Below are 17258 nucleotides of genomic sequence, written 5' to 3' on the forward strand. Positions count from 1 at the left end.
CAAAGGTCTCTGGTTCATAGTAGGACCAGTTAATAACAAAAGTGTTAGAAAGGTAAGTGGTCAGAGTGTAACAGTCTATAAAGACCACCCTTTAGTTCCAGGATTATACAGGCTTAGAATATATATTGAGAATGAAATTGGAACTTTCCTCCTTATTATGTTAATTGTATAAATTTGAAGGCTGCCACGGGGTATCTCTCATGATGGAAAAGGGATCTGTGAGATGATCACAAAGTGAGCGAAAGCAGAGGAGACCTGGAAGACTTCTCTGCAAATTAAGGGTACAAAAGTATGAAGCAAAGGACGTCTTAGAGTTGTAACACATTATTATGGTAGCGTGGTAAGAGAGAACATGAAGTGAGAAAGAAAGGATTATTTTGTCCTTAAATGAATCTTACAACTTGAAATAACCTAAGTACACAAAATTGATCACTAGAGAAGCGTAAGTGAAGTGAGGTCACTCAGTCGTGTCTGACTCTTTGCGACCCCATGGACTGTAGCCCACCAGGCTCCTCCATCCATGGAATTTTCTAGGCAGGAGTACTGGTGTGGGTTGCCATTTCCTTCTCCAGGGGATCTTCCCAACCCAGGGATCGAACCTGGGTCTCCCGCACTGTGGGCAGACGCTTTACCGTCTTGAGCCACCAAGGAATCTAGATATCCCAAAAATCCATGAGGTAGACACTGAGCCAGCCTCTGGGCACGAAGATAGTAATTTATTCTTCTGAACTTTCCCTGGGAGAAAAAGCCTGGTCTTCTAGGTTCTACCCACTGCTCTTGTGTGATGGAATTTATAGAATCAGCCTTCAGAAAATGTGCAACTGTTTTGAAAAGAACAACACTTTACAAAGTGATTTTCCCTCCATGAAAAAAGTTTTATTACTGAGTTACATTAGATTTTTTCAATGTCCATAAGTTAGTGGCTAGTTTTTAATTTAGATTTTTATCCCTTCACTACTACTCAGAAAAACTCAGCATGTCCATGACTTCAAAAATTTTTTACGAGGGTCTAAAGAGCAACTCCTAATACTTCAGCACAAACAGATAATGTATAACTCAAAAAAGAAGGTTAAGAATAAACTCCGTACACTCTTCCATCAGGAGCTCCCAGTATGACAGCTTGTTGGGCAGACAAGCTAACACCCCAGCTTCAGTGATAACTTGGGATGTTGATGATATCTGTGCCCCATTTCAAGCCAGGAGCTCTGGACCATCAACCATCTATTCCCAAAGGCATCATGCCAAGCAAAAGTGGAAAATGGTGCTTTCATACCTGGAACTTAAACTTGATGCATTGCACACCTAGTTTGTTATTGTGGATGGTTAATTGCCTCTTCTCAACATATATGCTGCTCTCCCCATGACAGTTTTGGTGCTGGAAATTCCAATATGATTAACATCTTATAGGCAACATTGAAATGTTACTGTCTATCATGTACCACAGTCAAAAAAATAATGAGAAGAACTGGAAGAATCACTCAAATGAATTCCCCTTCAGGCTTTGATACTCATCTTACAACTCTCAATTCTTTCATTCCGTCCATTTCATCAGTGAAGCAAAATTAGACAACCAGGAGTTTGTTCTGCTCAATGCCGTCAGACCTAAACAGCTCCAGTCACTTTGTGATGCCACCACCCCAACTTCTGTGCTGGTACTTGACCAAGAAGAACGTTTCCAATGAAAACCAGACCACAATTTTTAAGAAGACATAAATAGAAAAGGTCCTATTTTCAACTGAATAAGTAAGAAATCTGACAATATGTGAAAAACCCTCTTTTAGTGAAATTGATCTTGTGATATTTAGTGGAGCCTTAGGCTGGCTGAACTAAGCAGCTCATTCACAAAGAGGCACACTGGGCTATTTGTCTCCACTTGTTAAATTTTCGGAATGTCTCTCATTAGATTCAGTCCAGTTCCTGGGTCTGCAGGTCAGCATTGGATGTTATAATCTGACCTTGATACATTTTCAAGTGGTATGAGAATTCTCTTATTCTTCTCCTCCTTCTTCCTTTTCTTTTTCCAGGATTAAAGGAAATAAAGAGGTTTTTAATGTCTCAGGGAGATATAGGGCTTATTGAGCAATCCTCTCTGTTACTTCCGTTCATGTATGAGTAAAGTAACAAATCAGCAGAGACTCTACTGCGTGCGTGCAGGTAACAGAAACCCAACTCAAGCATCAAAGGGCACGTATTTGGGTCACTTTTGCTACAAAGTCCTGGTGGCCTGGGTTCAGGTGCTTGTTTGATGTCTTGGTCTTGGACTCTGTGTGTCTCAGCTCTGTTGTCCTCTGGGTTGGCTCTTTTCTCAAGCAGGCTTTTTCTGCATGAGGGGAGTTTCAAGTCCAATTTCTGTTACACTCGTAAACCTGTGAGAAAGAGGGCTTATCTAACCAAGAGTTCCCCCCAAAAGAGCCAGGATTGAGTCCCATTGGTTCAGATCAACCTGGATCTGGTTTGGATCATTTATCTGCCCTGAGCTAACTACACAGGAGCGTGTGTGTGTGTGTGTGTGTGTGTGTGTGTGTGTGTGTGGTATGTGAGATGTGATTGGCCAGGAGCGTGTGTGTGTGTGTGGTATGTGAGATGTGATTAGCCAGGAGCGTGTGTGTGTGTGTGTGTGTGGTGTGTGAGATGTGATTAGCCAAGAGCGTGTGTGTGTGTGTGTGTGTGTGTGTGGTATGTGAGATGTGATTAGCCAGGAGCGTGTGTGTATCTGTATCCTATCTGTATTATAACCTAGTTAGTATTGAAGCTCTTTGGAGAGGATTTGTGGGTGATTCCATACTTAAATACTTTATGAGTTAACATGTATTAAAATACATGTGTGTGTGTGATGTGATTAGCCAGTCATAGGTCACATGCCTAGAGATGGCTTTAGATCCACCTGAACCACAGAAGTGAGGGGTCCTCCCGATGACAGGCTGTTTTGACCAGAAGTGACAGTGGTTTCTGGACCAATAGAGGTAGCAGTGGTGAGCACTCCAGTAAACCCACTCTGACTTCCAAATTCTGAGAATGTTTGATGGAAAATTATTATATGATTAATACATGCCTGACCTGCTACAGTCCCTGGGGTTGCAGAGTTGGACACAACTGAGCGACTGAACAGCAACAATACATGAGTATTACTCTCATTTTTGTGTACTTAATTTGAGGAGCTTTCTTAAAAATAACATATTTGAAATAATGGGATCAGCGTTAGAAACCGTTCTCTAATATCTAATACCTCTGTAACCTTGAACAAGCCTCTCAGCTACTCGGGGCCTTGGTTTTCTCTTCTTAAAGCAAGATCACTGCCCCTTTCCATCACTGTTGTGAGGCACAAGTAAAGTAGTAGTTGTCAAGTATTTAACAAACTATGCAGCTCTACGTTTGGGTGGTTTGGGAAATTATTATTATTTTGAGATAGCTCTAACTTCCTTCTTTTCTGTGCATTTTCAACTGCAACTGGGAATGAATATGCATTCTAAAATAAAGCTCATAACATTTAGTTGTGTTTTACAAAAGTATTTCTATTTTCCAGCTGGTAAACCCCAAACTAATACCTCTCCACTGATATGGAAACAATAGCTCTTAGGACTACAAGCACTGTACAAGAACTTCCTATCTGTATTATAACCTAGTTAGTATTGAAGCTCTTTGGAGAGGATTTGTGGGTGATTCCATACTTAAATACTTTATGAGTTAACATGTATTAAAATATGCCCTTATAGGTTAAAACATTTCTCTTATAGTAGAGTCTATGTGGGCTATGTAGAGGTGAGACCTGACTCTTCCTTATTTTTTAATTCCCTATAATAAGCATCCCATACTTATCAGATTACACAAGGTTTTTAAGCACTGCAAAAGCCACAGGTTTTTTAAGATTTATTTTTAATTACAAGATAATTGCTTTTACAGTGTTGTGTTGGTTTCTGCCATGCAACAACATGAATCAGCTATAAGTATATATAATGTGAATCCTCAGAGCCAGGATGAGGACAGTGAACTACTTACCAGCTCTAAGCAAGGCAGGCGATTCGTTCATTTCATCATCCTCAGAGCCAGCACTGATTAGTACAGCTTTATAATGAGGAAGCCAAGGCACAGAGGGTTTATGTTGTTGGCCCAAGACCACACAGATTGTAAGAAGCAGAGTCAGTACTTGAACCCAAGCTGTCTCGCTTCAGAGCCTGTGGTTTAACCACTGTGATGATGAACCCCCTGGGTTGTGTCTTCACAGCAAACATGCTGCTGCTGCTAAGTCGCTTCAGTCGTGTCCGACTCTGTGCGACCCCATGGACAGCAGCCCACCAGGCTCCTCTGTCCACCGGATTCTTCAGGCGAGAATACTGGAGTGGGTTGCCACTTCCTTCTCCACACAGCAGACATGACACATTCTAAAAAACTCTAGAACCCCAAGAGGCTCCAGTACAATGTTTTGAAACCTTTGACATATTCTACAAGTAATATTTAATACTTTGTGTAAAAGCATGTGTAGTAGAGACTTGAAATCTCCAAGATGGTGTGGACAGACAGACAACTTTTCATTCTTTACAAATCAAGGGGATAAAGAGTAGCTTCATGAAATCAATTGCAAAATTATGTGATCTCCACTTTTCTGTATGGGTCTCTACTCTGAGGCTTGAATGCAGCCTCACAAAAATTTACAGTAACTTGCATCTTCTATGTGCATTTATGGCTAGAAGTTTCTTTTGTGCTCCTGTTAAAGAAAACCAGAGAACTTTAGGGTGAGAAGGGGCCAGAAAATGTATCCAGTCCTGTGACTTGATGCAGCACCGGCTCTAACACATCCTTAGTAAACAGCCACAAGTTTATACCTCTACTTGTCTCTGTAAGGCGGCCCCTACTTTGTGAGGCAGCCAGCCCCACCCATCACTGAATAAGTTCTAAGTAACAGGACTTTTGCCTTATAGTGAATTGAAACTAGCCCCCTTAAGATTCCCATGTAGTCAGTTAATGCTATCTTCTGAAAACACGAAGAGTAAATCTGCTCCCTCTTGCTGAGAATAGTGAAGACTAAAGACTGTGATGTCTTGGCTAATTCATAATGTATGACAAAAACCACTGCAATGTTGTAAAGTAATTAGCCTCCAACTAATAAAAATAAATGGAAAAAAAAAAAAAAAGACTGTGATGTCTTTCCTTTGCTGATTAACCACTGCCTGCTCTTGCCAACATCTTTCCGATGAGTGGGATGTGGGCTGCACGGCATTCTGAGTCCCCAGCAGCTCTGGTTGTGTCTGCTTTGTTGATGTTCATGCTTAACACTGAGATAGTATTAATTCTTGCTGAACTTTTCTATGAAAATGTTTCAGTCTTGTTCAGTGGCCATGAGCCATGCCTCCCTTCTCAGGCCTCAACAGTGCTCTGTGTGTGTGTGTTTAACCTTAATGCAGGATCTTACATTATTCTTTTGCAGGTCTAACAGTTTTATCAAGTAATAAATCCTATTCTCTCAGTGCCTTTTTAGAACTTAGTCAATGCTCAACATGTCACTGATCCTTCCCAACTATGTAATGTGCTGATTTTAAAAGCACACCTCAAAAAACATACCTATCAAGTAACTCCTCCAGTGTGTTGACTTCAGTGTTGAACAAGGCAGACCTGAGGAAATACCTGTGTAGCCTTCCATCAGAGACCTCTTAGGTTGGCATCACTCAAAATGAACATTCAGGCAGACCTTGTTTTCCCATATATTCCACAAGGATAGAACAAGGAAATAGTGGGGTCTTAATAAGTATCATTGAATGGATGGCTTTGTCCCATACCCCCTTTTTTTAACTTCTTGGCTGCACCATGCAGCACATGCAATCTTACTTCCCCAACCAGGGATCAAACCCGCTCCCCCTGCAGTGGAAGCTCGGAGTCTTAAGTGCTGGCCTACCGGGGAAGTACCTCCAACACCTCTTTTTTACTAGAGGCAGAAAGCCGTATTGCGCATACAGTTCACAAATGGGTTCAAATTCTTTAAAATGACATCCTCGATTTACAAGAAAGGAGCATGATGTATATTTTAAAGTGATGTTACTGGCAAAGAACAATTATTACTTTGCAAAATCGAATTTCTTTGCAGCAGTTCATGTTATGATAAAAAGCTGACTGCTGTGGTTCTGAATGAGTGATTAATATTTCTGCTAATGGCCCTGAAAAATGTTTGTGTCAGGAGTAGCCAGACTTGGAGGTAGAACAAGTAAAATAGTCCATATTGCAAGAAACAGCATGATCCCAATTGACTTAAATTTCCTGCAACATCCAGGGAACCTGGGGCGCTGTACAATAAGACCTGAATTGTACGGACAGTGTTCCACTTTTGTTCCTCTGCTCTGCTTTTTTTTCCTGTGAAGAGATTTCATAAATTTCATAAATAATTCTATAATGTCATTTAGGGCTACAACTGTCATATTAGGGAATGCAGGTTATGTATTATCTCTGCAAATGAATAACAGGTCACATAGCTTTAGTTCTCTCCTGTTTTGGCAGCCGAGAGCTTACTTTATGTGCTGTCAGCACCAGCATCAGAATTTAAAGGGAAAGAGGGAAGGAAGGGGGAGGAGAAGAGGGGGAATAGGAGGAGAGAGGGAAGAAATGGGAGAGAGAGGAAGCTGTAACTTTGCAGGCAGCAAGTAATATCAGACTTCGTATCATGTCAGTGTACTTATGATGAGACCAAATGTGGTGTTTACTTCCACTGTTGCTAGATTGATTCATTCTGATGCCAGCAATAATGGGTCACACATGGAAAAACGACTGTTGGCCTGGCTTTCCACTTCCAGCAGGTGATTACCAATCTGTCCCAGAAAGCCCCTGATACAGGGACAAGGTCATGTTCATGAAGGTGTAAGAAGACTGCTCTTTAAGAAAGGGAAGAAATGACGGGGAGAGGCGTTTTTTTTTAGTCCAGTATTCCCTGCAAATAAAATAGTTGACTTGAAACCTTTTACAGAAAGGGTCAGTGGTAAGAAAGCCTGAACTTGAGACGTTCCCAGCGTAGTTGAAAAGAAAGAATCACATATAGTTGTTACAGGGGCGTGTACACATCACAAAACTCAGCTGAGAGGAGAAGAGGAGAATGGCTCCATCTATGATGCTGGGACAGAATAAGTAAGATGCTGGCCTGCGGATTCTGGGTAACTCAGGAGAGACAAAAGGTTCTGGTTTCTGACTTCCAGGCAGGGTTCTGCGGGTGCCCACAGAAGAGGAGACCGCAGGGGCCGTCGCTGCTGAAGAAAAGATGCACACGAGGTGTCTGGTGCACGGGTCTTTGGCTGCACTGAATTTATCCGACTCCATCCTTTGACAGGTCTCACCTCACTTTGGGCTCTGCTCAAGGAGCTGCTGAGTTTTCTGGCTGCTGACCAAGGCTCCCTTTGTTAGGGTGCCCTTTTTTCTTTTGCCTTTGAAGCTGTTTTGTTCTCTCTTCAAGTTTGTTTTTGTTTTATTTTAGAAGCGCTGTCATCTGAGAGAAGAAATGGACTTCATTACTCTTTTAACTTTCACTCTGAACCTTTCCTATTTCTTGTTGGACTCTTTCTGGTCCATTTCTGAACACCCCGAAGTGTGAAAGAATTATGACAGACATAAGAGAAACAGAGGGAAAGCTTTTTTTTCAGGGCTAGAACAAGGCAGAAAATTTCATCTCTGATGGAATCTGACCAGAGGGCTCTATTCATACAAGTTTCTTTATTAAACTAGCTACACAGCATCAGCAGACGCATGGAAGGTTTTCAGAGCCTAATTGATGTTACTAAGCGGGTGGAGCTGTCGCAGACTTGCTTCTTCCAAGACCTACCATCAGCTTCTGAATCCTAGTTGACCCTGGGTCCTGACAAAAGAAAATGGATCGTGTCCATAGCCATGCCTATTCTGTAAGCATTGACTGAAAGCAGGGCTGACCCCTACTCACATTGTGACCCAGGCCTTATACCCCGTAGATGAAAAGTAATTGTCTCTGAATGAATGTCAGGGGGCCAGGAAGACAGGTTCTTATGCTCTAAACCTTTTCCCCCATTTTCAGTTTGCACTTGAAAGAATAATCCCTTTGTAGCATGGAAAGCATGGACTTAATTTGGGTATAATATGCTGGGTGCTTGGGGAAGGCTTCTCGGGGAAGGCTTCTCTGGTAAGGCAACGCTGGAGTGGAAGGTGAGTGAGGAAGTTGGTCCTGCAGCATCTGGAGAAGGGAAACAAGTGCAGAGGCTTTGAAACGAGAGTGCACTTTGCTGTCCACAAAGCGTGAACAGGAGGCAGAGAGGTGAGGGGGACGGGGTGACAGAGGCTGGAGTTCCTTGCAGGCCCATTATTAGGCCTGCATTTTCTTCTGAGTTAAATGGAGCAGAGCAGCCTGATCCAGCTTTCATTTTAAATGGATCATTTTGGCTGCTGTATTGAGAATCAGCACAACAGGGGCAAGGATGAGAGCACTGAGATCAGTGTGGAAGAATCCAAGTGGAAAAAGGTAGTGTCTTGGACCAAGTAGGGATAGGATGGTGAGATTTTAGAAGTAAATTCAGTAGGATTTGTTGCTGGATTGAATGCGAAAGGTGAGCAAGAGGATGACCCCAACTGGAAGAAGACGGTTGCCATTTAGTGAAGTGAGAAAGCTTATAGGAGAGGAGAGGTCATTTGAAGCTTGGTTTGGGGCATTTAATTTAAGGTTAGGATGCTTATTAATCATCAAGATTAAGGAGGTGTTAAGAAGGCTGTGTGTCTGCATCTGGGGTTCAGAGGAGAGGTCTGGGCTGGAGACATAAATTTGGGCATCAGGATAGGATGAGACCACCTGGTAAAGCCAGAAGTAAAGCATTAAGGACTTACACTCCAGGGGTCAGAGGACGATCAGATCACAGTAACCAGCAGCTGCTGCTGCTGCTAAGTCGCTTCAGTCGTGTCCGACTCTGTGCGACCCCATAGACGGCAGACCACCAGGCTCCACTGTCCCTGGGCTTCTCCAGGCAAGAAGACTGGAGTGGGTTGCCATTTCCTTCTCCGTAACCAGCAGAGGAGTTAGGAAATGGGAGGAGTGATCGAGTGTCAGATGGGCAAGGAAAATGAACCGTTGGATTTGACAAAATGAACAGTGGTTTCGGTAGAGTGGGCTCACGTGAGGAGAGGAAAGGGGAAGCAGAGACCATATAGATCGCTCTCGGGGCCTTTGCTTCTCAACAGAAATTGAGCAGGAGCTCAGGTAAAATACTGGGTCAAGGGAAGGGGCTTATTTGCTTTTAATGGGAGATGTTTCAGTAGGTACCACGAATGTTCAAAAAACAGACAGTCAAAGAGAGAGACTTACTGTAAATTACCAGGTTACTACCAATTGAGCAGAAAAGGAGTCGACCTTTAGGAGAAAGACTTTGGAGATAGATGATATTCTTTTAGTTTGTTATTAGATTTGAATGCAAATGCGTTGTATTTTCTGGACTGTACTCGTGGTAACCTGAGGTGTGTGACAGTAACAAGAACAGGATGTGTATTGTATTTGAGAAAACGTTTCCAGAGTCAGGAGAGAGGTCTGAACTTGAGATAAAATTATGCACCTCCAAAAGTGTGCCGACTTCATCACCAAAGAAATAAATATTAAATTATTGATATCTCAGTTCTAAGATTTCTATCCCTTTAATTGACCCCCATTTATTTGGATTTCATGGTAATTCAAATTCAGATCAACTAAATTAGCCTTTGCGATGTAGGAAAAAGGAACTGAGAGAAAATTAATAAGCATGTGAAACTGCAAAGGCTGTTTACCATCCTTTTACAGAACTGTTTCCAGGCTCCTACAAGCAGCCCCATAGCAGATAGGTCTGCTAATTACAGATGTTCCTCTCTTTTCAACAAAGTCAGCAGCTCTTTTCCAGCCTTTATCAGGAAAAAATGAGACCATCTCTAACAAGAAGTCTGCAAGGTTAATCTCTGATGCATTTTGCCAGAAGTGTGTTAGCAGTGATGTAGTTTACTGAGGGCCCAAGTGGCAGCAACAAAGTAGATCGACTAAAAATTATAACGACGAGAGTAATTAATGTTTCCATGGTGCTTGATCATTTGCCAAGAAATACTGAACACATTCTGTGATTCCATTCACTCAGTCAATATGTTTGACAGCTTCTGTATTTCAGGTCCCAGAAACCTAGCTGTGAAAAAGTTCCCTTTTGCGTGAAGCTTCTCATGAGCTACACAACAACCTGGTGAAATAAGTAGGCCGAGTGCTATTATTAATCTTCTCTTCAGATGAGGATACGCTAATGTTTAATTAAAACTTAGATTTAACTCACTTCTGTTCTAGGAATTTGGGCCCCAGCTGAAATTTTATCACTAATATTTTCTTTCTCAAAAGTTTTGAACACTCAGTACTTCATTACATGTTGTACTCTGAAATGTCATCTTCATAAATATAATGCAGGAGAAAAGAGGGTCAGAGGATGAGATGGCTGGATGGCATCACCAGTACAATGGATATGAACTTGGGCAAACTTCGGGAGATGGTGAGGGACAGAGAGGCCTGGCATGCTGCAGTCCATGGGGTTGCAGAGTCGGACACGACCGGGCGACTGAGCAACAAATAATAATGAAATTCTGCAGGGGAAGCTCTTTTGCATTTAAAAAATTCATTCCAACACTCAGTCTGATAACCACATGTCTACAAGAAGAGCATCGCATGTTATGAAGACACCAGTTATAGCTGGTCCATCTTAAGTTACTAGTCTAGGAGCCTGATCAGGTCTTTACTGCCATCAAAATTGGCTTCCCTGGTGGCTCAGTGGTAAAGAATCCTGCCCGTGCAGGAGACGTGGGTTTGATCCCTGAGTCGGGAAGATCCCCTGGAGAAGGAAATGGCTACCCACTCCAGTATTCTTGCCTGCGAAACCCCATGGACAGAGGAGTCTGGCGGGCTACAACCCATAGGATTGCAAAGAGTTGGACACAACTTAGTGACTAAACAGCAACAGCAATCATCAGTTAGTGTGATATCTGACAGGGATCAGCTTTTTTAAAAAACAACCTCCATAACATACTATTAGCTGCCTTTATTTTAAACGGTCTTTAAAATCTGACTTTCTACCACTTACATTGAGGCACATAAATTGTTAGAAATGAGAACATATTTACTTGAAGTTTGAACATAGGTTTTACATGAAAGACAGTTACTGTAACTTCTTTAAAAGGTATATATGCCACATGGGAACTTTCTTCAGTGTATATGACTGGAGGTGGGTTTTATTTCTTCATTGAGAAAATCTTACACAGATTTTTTAAGAATTAAATAATTATGGCACAAGACCCTCTCCACCCTCCTTAACTCTCTGGTAACTTCTGTGACTGTTGGGAGATATATTCATGTAACAGGATGCTAAGGGGGAGCTTTCCTGTAGGCTCTAAGTATTGCACGTTCTAAAGGGAGAGCTGCTGGCGATGGAGCCGACTCCCTGCTCGGAGTTGACCGACAGGTGGTGAGTCCTGCCCTGCGCAGTCAGCTGCCTGTCCGCAGAGGTTGAAGCCTGCCGCCGGGAGGGCGGGGGCGCGGGCCGGAGGAGTGTCTGAGCCACGGTGGAAGGAGCTGAGGCTTCCCCTCCCTTCCCGGGGAGGGGAGAGGGCACATGCCCGGGCAACCCAGCCTGGGGAGAAGGGCCGCAAGGGGAACGTTCCCCCAGAGCGGGGGACCTGGCGTCTCTCCCCGTCAGCGGACTTCGGGAGCAGACGCGTGGAGACCAGCCTGAGCCGAGGGAGAGAGAAGTGGCGGGAAGGTCCCGGCGGAGAGCCGAGTGGTCGCGGAGCCACGGGCTGTGCGTGGCGCGGGCGCACCTGTGTGCGGCGTGGTGGGCATTGAGGACGAGGCTGGGCGTGCGTGTGCTCCGCCCCAGGCGCGTGCGTGCGTCCTAGGAGGGCTGAGCGGGGGTCGGGGACAGTCGCCCTAGAGCCAGATTTCTCACGTCAGGAGCAGTGCCCTCCGGACCCCACGCCCTTCCCAGCAGAGCCCTGCAGAGCCTGCGCCGATACAGTAGAATCCAGCGCGGGGCGGCTCCCGCAGGAGGGGTCAGAGCCAAGTCAGTGTTGCCCTGGCAGGCAGTGACAGCCCGCAGAGAGAACTCGGCCGCCGCCGGATGAGAGAGGGCCCTTGGTCCTTCCCAGCTAAGTGCCCGGGGTGGGAGGGCTCCCGGGTGGGCCCTACTGCCCCGTCCGGTGTGTGGTGAGGAAGGGCAAGGTTTGACTCGTATTCGATGTTGGAGTGTGGCCCCTCTGGGGGTAACGATTGGGAAATAGAACCTTAAGGTGTCTGAGCCCCGTGTGGGGTTGAGACTGTTTCATGAACTGACTCCATTTGTATGTATTTCTGTCAGGATTAGTGAACAGACCCCTATCACTGAGTAGCCCTCCGCCTTCTGGCGAACTCGTTACCGGCCGGCACTCCTTCCTAGCCAGCTGACATGTTGTGACACTTTGCTGTGTGACCTCAGCAAGCTACCGAACCTCTCTGGATGTCATTGTCTTCATCTGTCAGATGCCAGGTGATGCCTGGGTTACTTCTCTCACTAAAATTCTGCGGAAGTTGTAGAAGATGTAGTGTATGTAACAGAATTAGCTCAAAACTGTGGGTGACAGCGCTTGAAGGGTGTCCTCCAAGCATGTCTGGTGCCAGTTAAGATGGTAATCCCACTGAAGCACGGAGTTAATGTATTTAAGTCAGATGACAGCCACTGGAGACGAGGCTGGGGCTTTAATGACCCCAATGCTTAACTTGCTAGAGATTTAATTTTTGAAAAGTAGGAAGGGGTAGATGCCCCGCTGTGGGGAAAATGGCCTGGTGTTTAGGGCAGAAACTGAAGAGCAGAGCTGGTTTTAAGTGAGAGGTGGTTGGAAGTGCCTTTTGGTCGGACCCCAGGTGTCTTACTTTCTTAACAGAATGTCAGTTACCTGGCAGTCTGTCCCCAGCAAGCATCCAGATGACAGAAGGGATGGAGAGCAAGATGTAGGTGGGTGTGGAGCTGTGTTTGGAACTGGAGAGAAAGATGTTAAATTTATGGTGTGCGTTTCTGGGAGGGTGGAGGTGGGAGAAACATTTAGCCAGAGGAAAGATTTCGTTTCCGCACTTCCACACATGCCGGTGATAGGGCTCCTTGCTGGGTTTCTAAACCATACTGTGCTTGTATTCTTATCTCCTTTCTGCACTGATCTTTGTACGCTCTGCTTGTGAATTCTGGGGATGTTCACAGTGCTTGGCTGAATAGGCTTAGGCGTTCTGCCATTTTCTGTGATTCAATTTCGTAGCGTCTTTTAGATGACGGAATTCAGGAAAAGAACTCTGTAAAGGTCAGGCCAGGAGCCTCGTTGGTTTATCTGGTGGTTTCTGCTGTAATTCCTGGGAGGTGCTGGTCCATTGGGCATTTGCTTCTAAGCAAACATTATTGCCTTTTAATAACTGTTGGTTATTGGATTGTTAATGGTGTGGTGGGGAGTTCAGAACATGGAGCTGACTCATTAGGCTCATAAAAAAGCAAATGCTGTTACCCAGAGTTTCTGGTGAGTGACTGAACTGAGCTGCCAGACCCCAGCCCACCCCCCATTCCACCTCCATGGCGCCCCCTCCACCACATGCTCCCACTGCTGGGCAGCAAACGGACACTTCTCCCCTTGTTAGTCACCAAGTTTTGCCCTTGAGAACTCTGGAGGGGGAAATATCTTCTAGGTTTATCAAGCTGAGCAATGACTAAACTAGGAAAGTCATTTTATTGCATTGTTTGCTCTTGGTCATTTGCCCGTAAGAAAATAAAAATGTTTGGCCTGTGTTAAAGACTTTTTCCCCATCTTTCTTGAACTTCATGAAAATATTTATCCTATGAAATGAATGGCGTGAAGGGGGAAAGTATTTCCATTTTCTTTGGCAAGTGGAAAAACAGTTTGCTTTTTTCAAGATGTGAATGGATTGGTAATTGCTTTGACATAAAGCTAATGCATAAATGTTCTTTTTTTTACTCCCAGCCAACCCAAAATGTTTTTAATCAAAAGAATGACTTGGAAGTCAATGATTAAACCTCAGGCACCCTAAAGCATTTTTTGAGTGTTTGAGTTGTTTTTTTTTTAAGAAATGTGATTCTTTGCTCTTTATTATTTTCCTCCTTCCCTTCCTTGATGCTACCTTGGTAGCTGCCGTGTTTTAAATATTGACAAGATGAGATAGTTTTCTGTTTATATCAGCAGTCGTCTGTCTGTGAGATATGGACGAATCAGAACGCTGGATTTCCTTTCTCAGCCATCCATCAGGTTCATAATGTAAGGTTACAAACAGTTATTTTCTCTTCCTGGACTTGCGCTGTGTCGTGTGTTGCAAAGTGTCGTCAATAGCTGTAGGGACTATGTCCTGGCAATGCAGAAAATTTGTGATGTCTAACAACTCCTGAGATTTTTTTTTTATTATTGTCTATTATACTTCATTCACTGTGCCTCGTGACTAGTTAACGTGCAAAACATTGTCCTGAAATGAGAAACATACTTGGTTTGGAAGTCTGCAGTTAAAATCTGTCCCGTGTGAGTTTGGCTTTCATCCCGGGTGTCCACGTTCACTTGCTTTCACAGGAGAAAAGAAAAGGGTAAATTGATATATATATACCCATGTATATATCAGTGTTAGTCTTCCCCATTTTGTACTTCCCTTGTCCATGGGCTATTCAGTCCTTTGTGCCTAACAATTCTCAAAGGTTCATGCGCTTCACTTGTGAGAAATATTTGAGTATGATTTGCATGATATTCTGTATAAGTTTTATGCAAATGCAAGAGGACTATAGCCAAGAGAGGCACCATTACAGCTACAAAGTGGTTCTCAGCCTAATCCTTTTTCTTTTTTTCACTTGACAGTACTGAATTGATCTTTGGAATGTGTGCAAAAATCACAACCTATTTTACTCTGAGCTGCTTAATATTCAGATATTCACATTTCACCTTTGCATACATTTAAAAATTCATTTTTGTTTGGAAAGTAAACATTTTCATGTTTGGGGTTTTTTATCTATTTCATATTTTAAAATACAATCCTATTTTCACACTCTTAAATTTTTCTCATTGGGCAGCCTGCTGTCTGAGAGGTTGAGACTGTTGGTTGAGAATCACTCCAAAGAGCTTTCGCAGAGCTCTTGGGGCTGCATGCAGAGCGCCTCTTTGGGGTGCCATGTCAGGCGTACCCCTCCTGTGTGCATGGGACTTCTGGCTCTTGGGGACCACAGTCTATACATTGCCTGGTACTGCTGCCCCAGTAACCCAGCAGTTCCTCCTGAACACGGAAACACTCGCTAACCAGTGCTTTTTCATGTTCAGAAGTGGCCATCTCCGCTCTTTTATCAAAAGAAACAAATTTAGGGTAACCAGCTGCATTCTTTATTCTTGAAGATATTTTAGAAGAACTACACCAGCATCTTGCTTTCATGTGTATGAACTGTTTGTAGGAGGCCTTTCCTCACATCCCAATATATGTATACATGTTTATAAGTATGTGCCTTCTTCAAAGCTGTTGAGATAAGGGAAAGTAAATGTAATCACATATATCTTATGTATGTTTGGGTAGCCCATCTCTAATATTTGTTAGAATTATTGAAAGTGAAACCCAAAAATAACAGTTGTCATTTAAAATCATTTTAGTTTTTCATTAAGTGATCTGAAGAAATAGAAAACAATGTTTGTTAATATTCAATCTAAATTTACAAGCAGGTAGGTGGGAGTTGTTCCTAATAGAAAAGCTTTAAAAGCTTCTATTTAAAAAATCAATTAAGTCCTCATTAAAAAACTTTTTTAAAGAATAAGATAAGGCTTGGAAAATACCATACCTTCCTGTTCATGTTAGAGAGCTAGATCCTAGTCATAGCTTTTAATTATTTACTGACATCCTAACAAAACTTTTCCTTAAGAAGAAAGTAAAAATATAAATAGTGTTTTCCCTTTGTCTTCTCAGAACACATAGAATATGTGATATCCTCAGTTTCCTAACAAAACTTTTCCTTAAGAAGAAAGTAAGTATATAAATAGTGTTTCCCCTTTGTAGTCTCAGAATACAATAGAATATGTGATATCTTCAGTTTCCATGTTGGGGGATAGAGCGTTATACGATATGATGTTTTCAAATTAGATATCTGGTGTATATGAACTAAAACCATGCAGTTTTACCACCTTTTGAAATAATGAAAAGATTAATAGCTGCATTTTGGAATCTACCATCCAATGAACATCTATCATGGAATTTTGCAAATTTTTTCTGCATTATAACTAAATTCAGTTAGTGGCTTATACTTTTCAGCTAGTGGTATGAGACATTTAATTTAATTATATTGAGTATGGCCCAATTATAATCTTTCAAACACAGCAGGCTATGAATTTCTAGTTGGCAGTTGGTAAATACCTATTAAGCAGAATCAGTTCTCTGTTTAAAACTTTAATCTCAAATTATGTTTTTCTTTCATATTAGAAGATTAAGTTTTATTTGAGTTTGAACAGATAGCTAATAATGTACATTTTCTTCTGTTTAATTATGTCCTAAAGGAACAAATACATACATAAATGCCTAGTAAACAAGGTTTTAAGCCATGGCCAAATTCTTGAACTATTAAGGTCATTTAATACATGAACCTAAAGGAAAGGTTTTTCTCTTAAGTATTTTAAGCTATAAAGAAGTAGCCTGAAGATATTTATTAACAGTGCCTTGAATCACTGTAATTTCTCTTCTGCAATTACTTAAGCCTTTTAAAGAGTACTGCCAGTCACTAATAGTTTACAATATGACAGACTTTTGCAATTTTATTTTGTTATTCTAATTAAACATTATTGTCTCATAGTAACCCATGTTTTACTAAAGATAAGACTTTATTATAAACCGTTATTTCAGACAAAAGACTTTTTAAGTCTGTTTGATTTTTAGTTAATATTTAATAAGCATTTTTAACTGGGAGATTATTAATTTTTTTAATTTATCTGAAGAAATACAGATAATATCTGGATATGAATTTACTGTTTAATAGGACCTAATACTGGACTTCACAATTGAAATTATTTTCAATGTGAGGCAAACCCCTTCCTTGCTTTTTCTCTCTCCTGCTCCTCCATGTTATCACCACCCTACCTGTTCCCCCCATAGTTCATTCCTGCTGTAATTCAGCCTTCAAGAGGACAGAGACCTAAGGCACCCTTGCTGTCTAAGTTCTTTTGTTCTTACTGTCCCTCAAGGAGATGCAGCTGAATCTCACCCCGGGGCAGGCCACATCTGCCCTTTACAATAGTGTAACGAT

The 17258-nt window shown here is 42.4% G+C and overlaps 1 protein-coding gene across 19 annotated transcripts in view; it reads left to right on the forward strand.

Annotated features, from left to right (window-relative positions):
* The window catches only part of ANKS1B (ankyrin repeat and sterile alpha motif domain containing 1B), a 1083120-nt gene that overhangs the window by 999379 nt on the left and 66483 nt on the right, over positions 1-17258 (forward strand). For 9 of the 19 annotated variants that reach the window (XM_070454107.1, XM_070454114.1, XM_070454102.1 and 6 more), the window contains one exon: positions 14188-14262. The exons of 5 other annotated variants lie outside the window; for them this stretch is intronic. In XM_070454107.1, the coding sequence (XP_070310208.1) occupies positions 14188-14262 (75 nt within the window). Of the gene's footprint in view, positions 1-12455; positions 12501-14187; positions 14263-17258 lie in introns of those variants that run through there. 5 more of the 19 variants (XM_070454113.1, XM_070454103.1, XM_070454100.1 and 2 more) reach the window with 3 other exon arrangements.

The sequence above is a fragment of the Odocoileus virginianus genome, chromosome 23 (assembly GCF_023699985.2).
Source record: "Odocoileus virginianus isolate 20LAN1187 ecotype Illinois chromosome 23, Ovbor_1.2, whole genome shotgun sequence".
Lineage (NCBI taxonomy): Eukaryota > Metazoa > Chordata > Mammalia > Artiodactyla > Cervidae > Odocoileus > Odocoileus virginianus.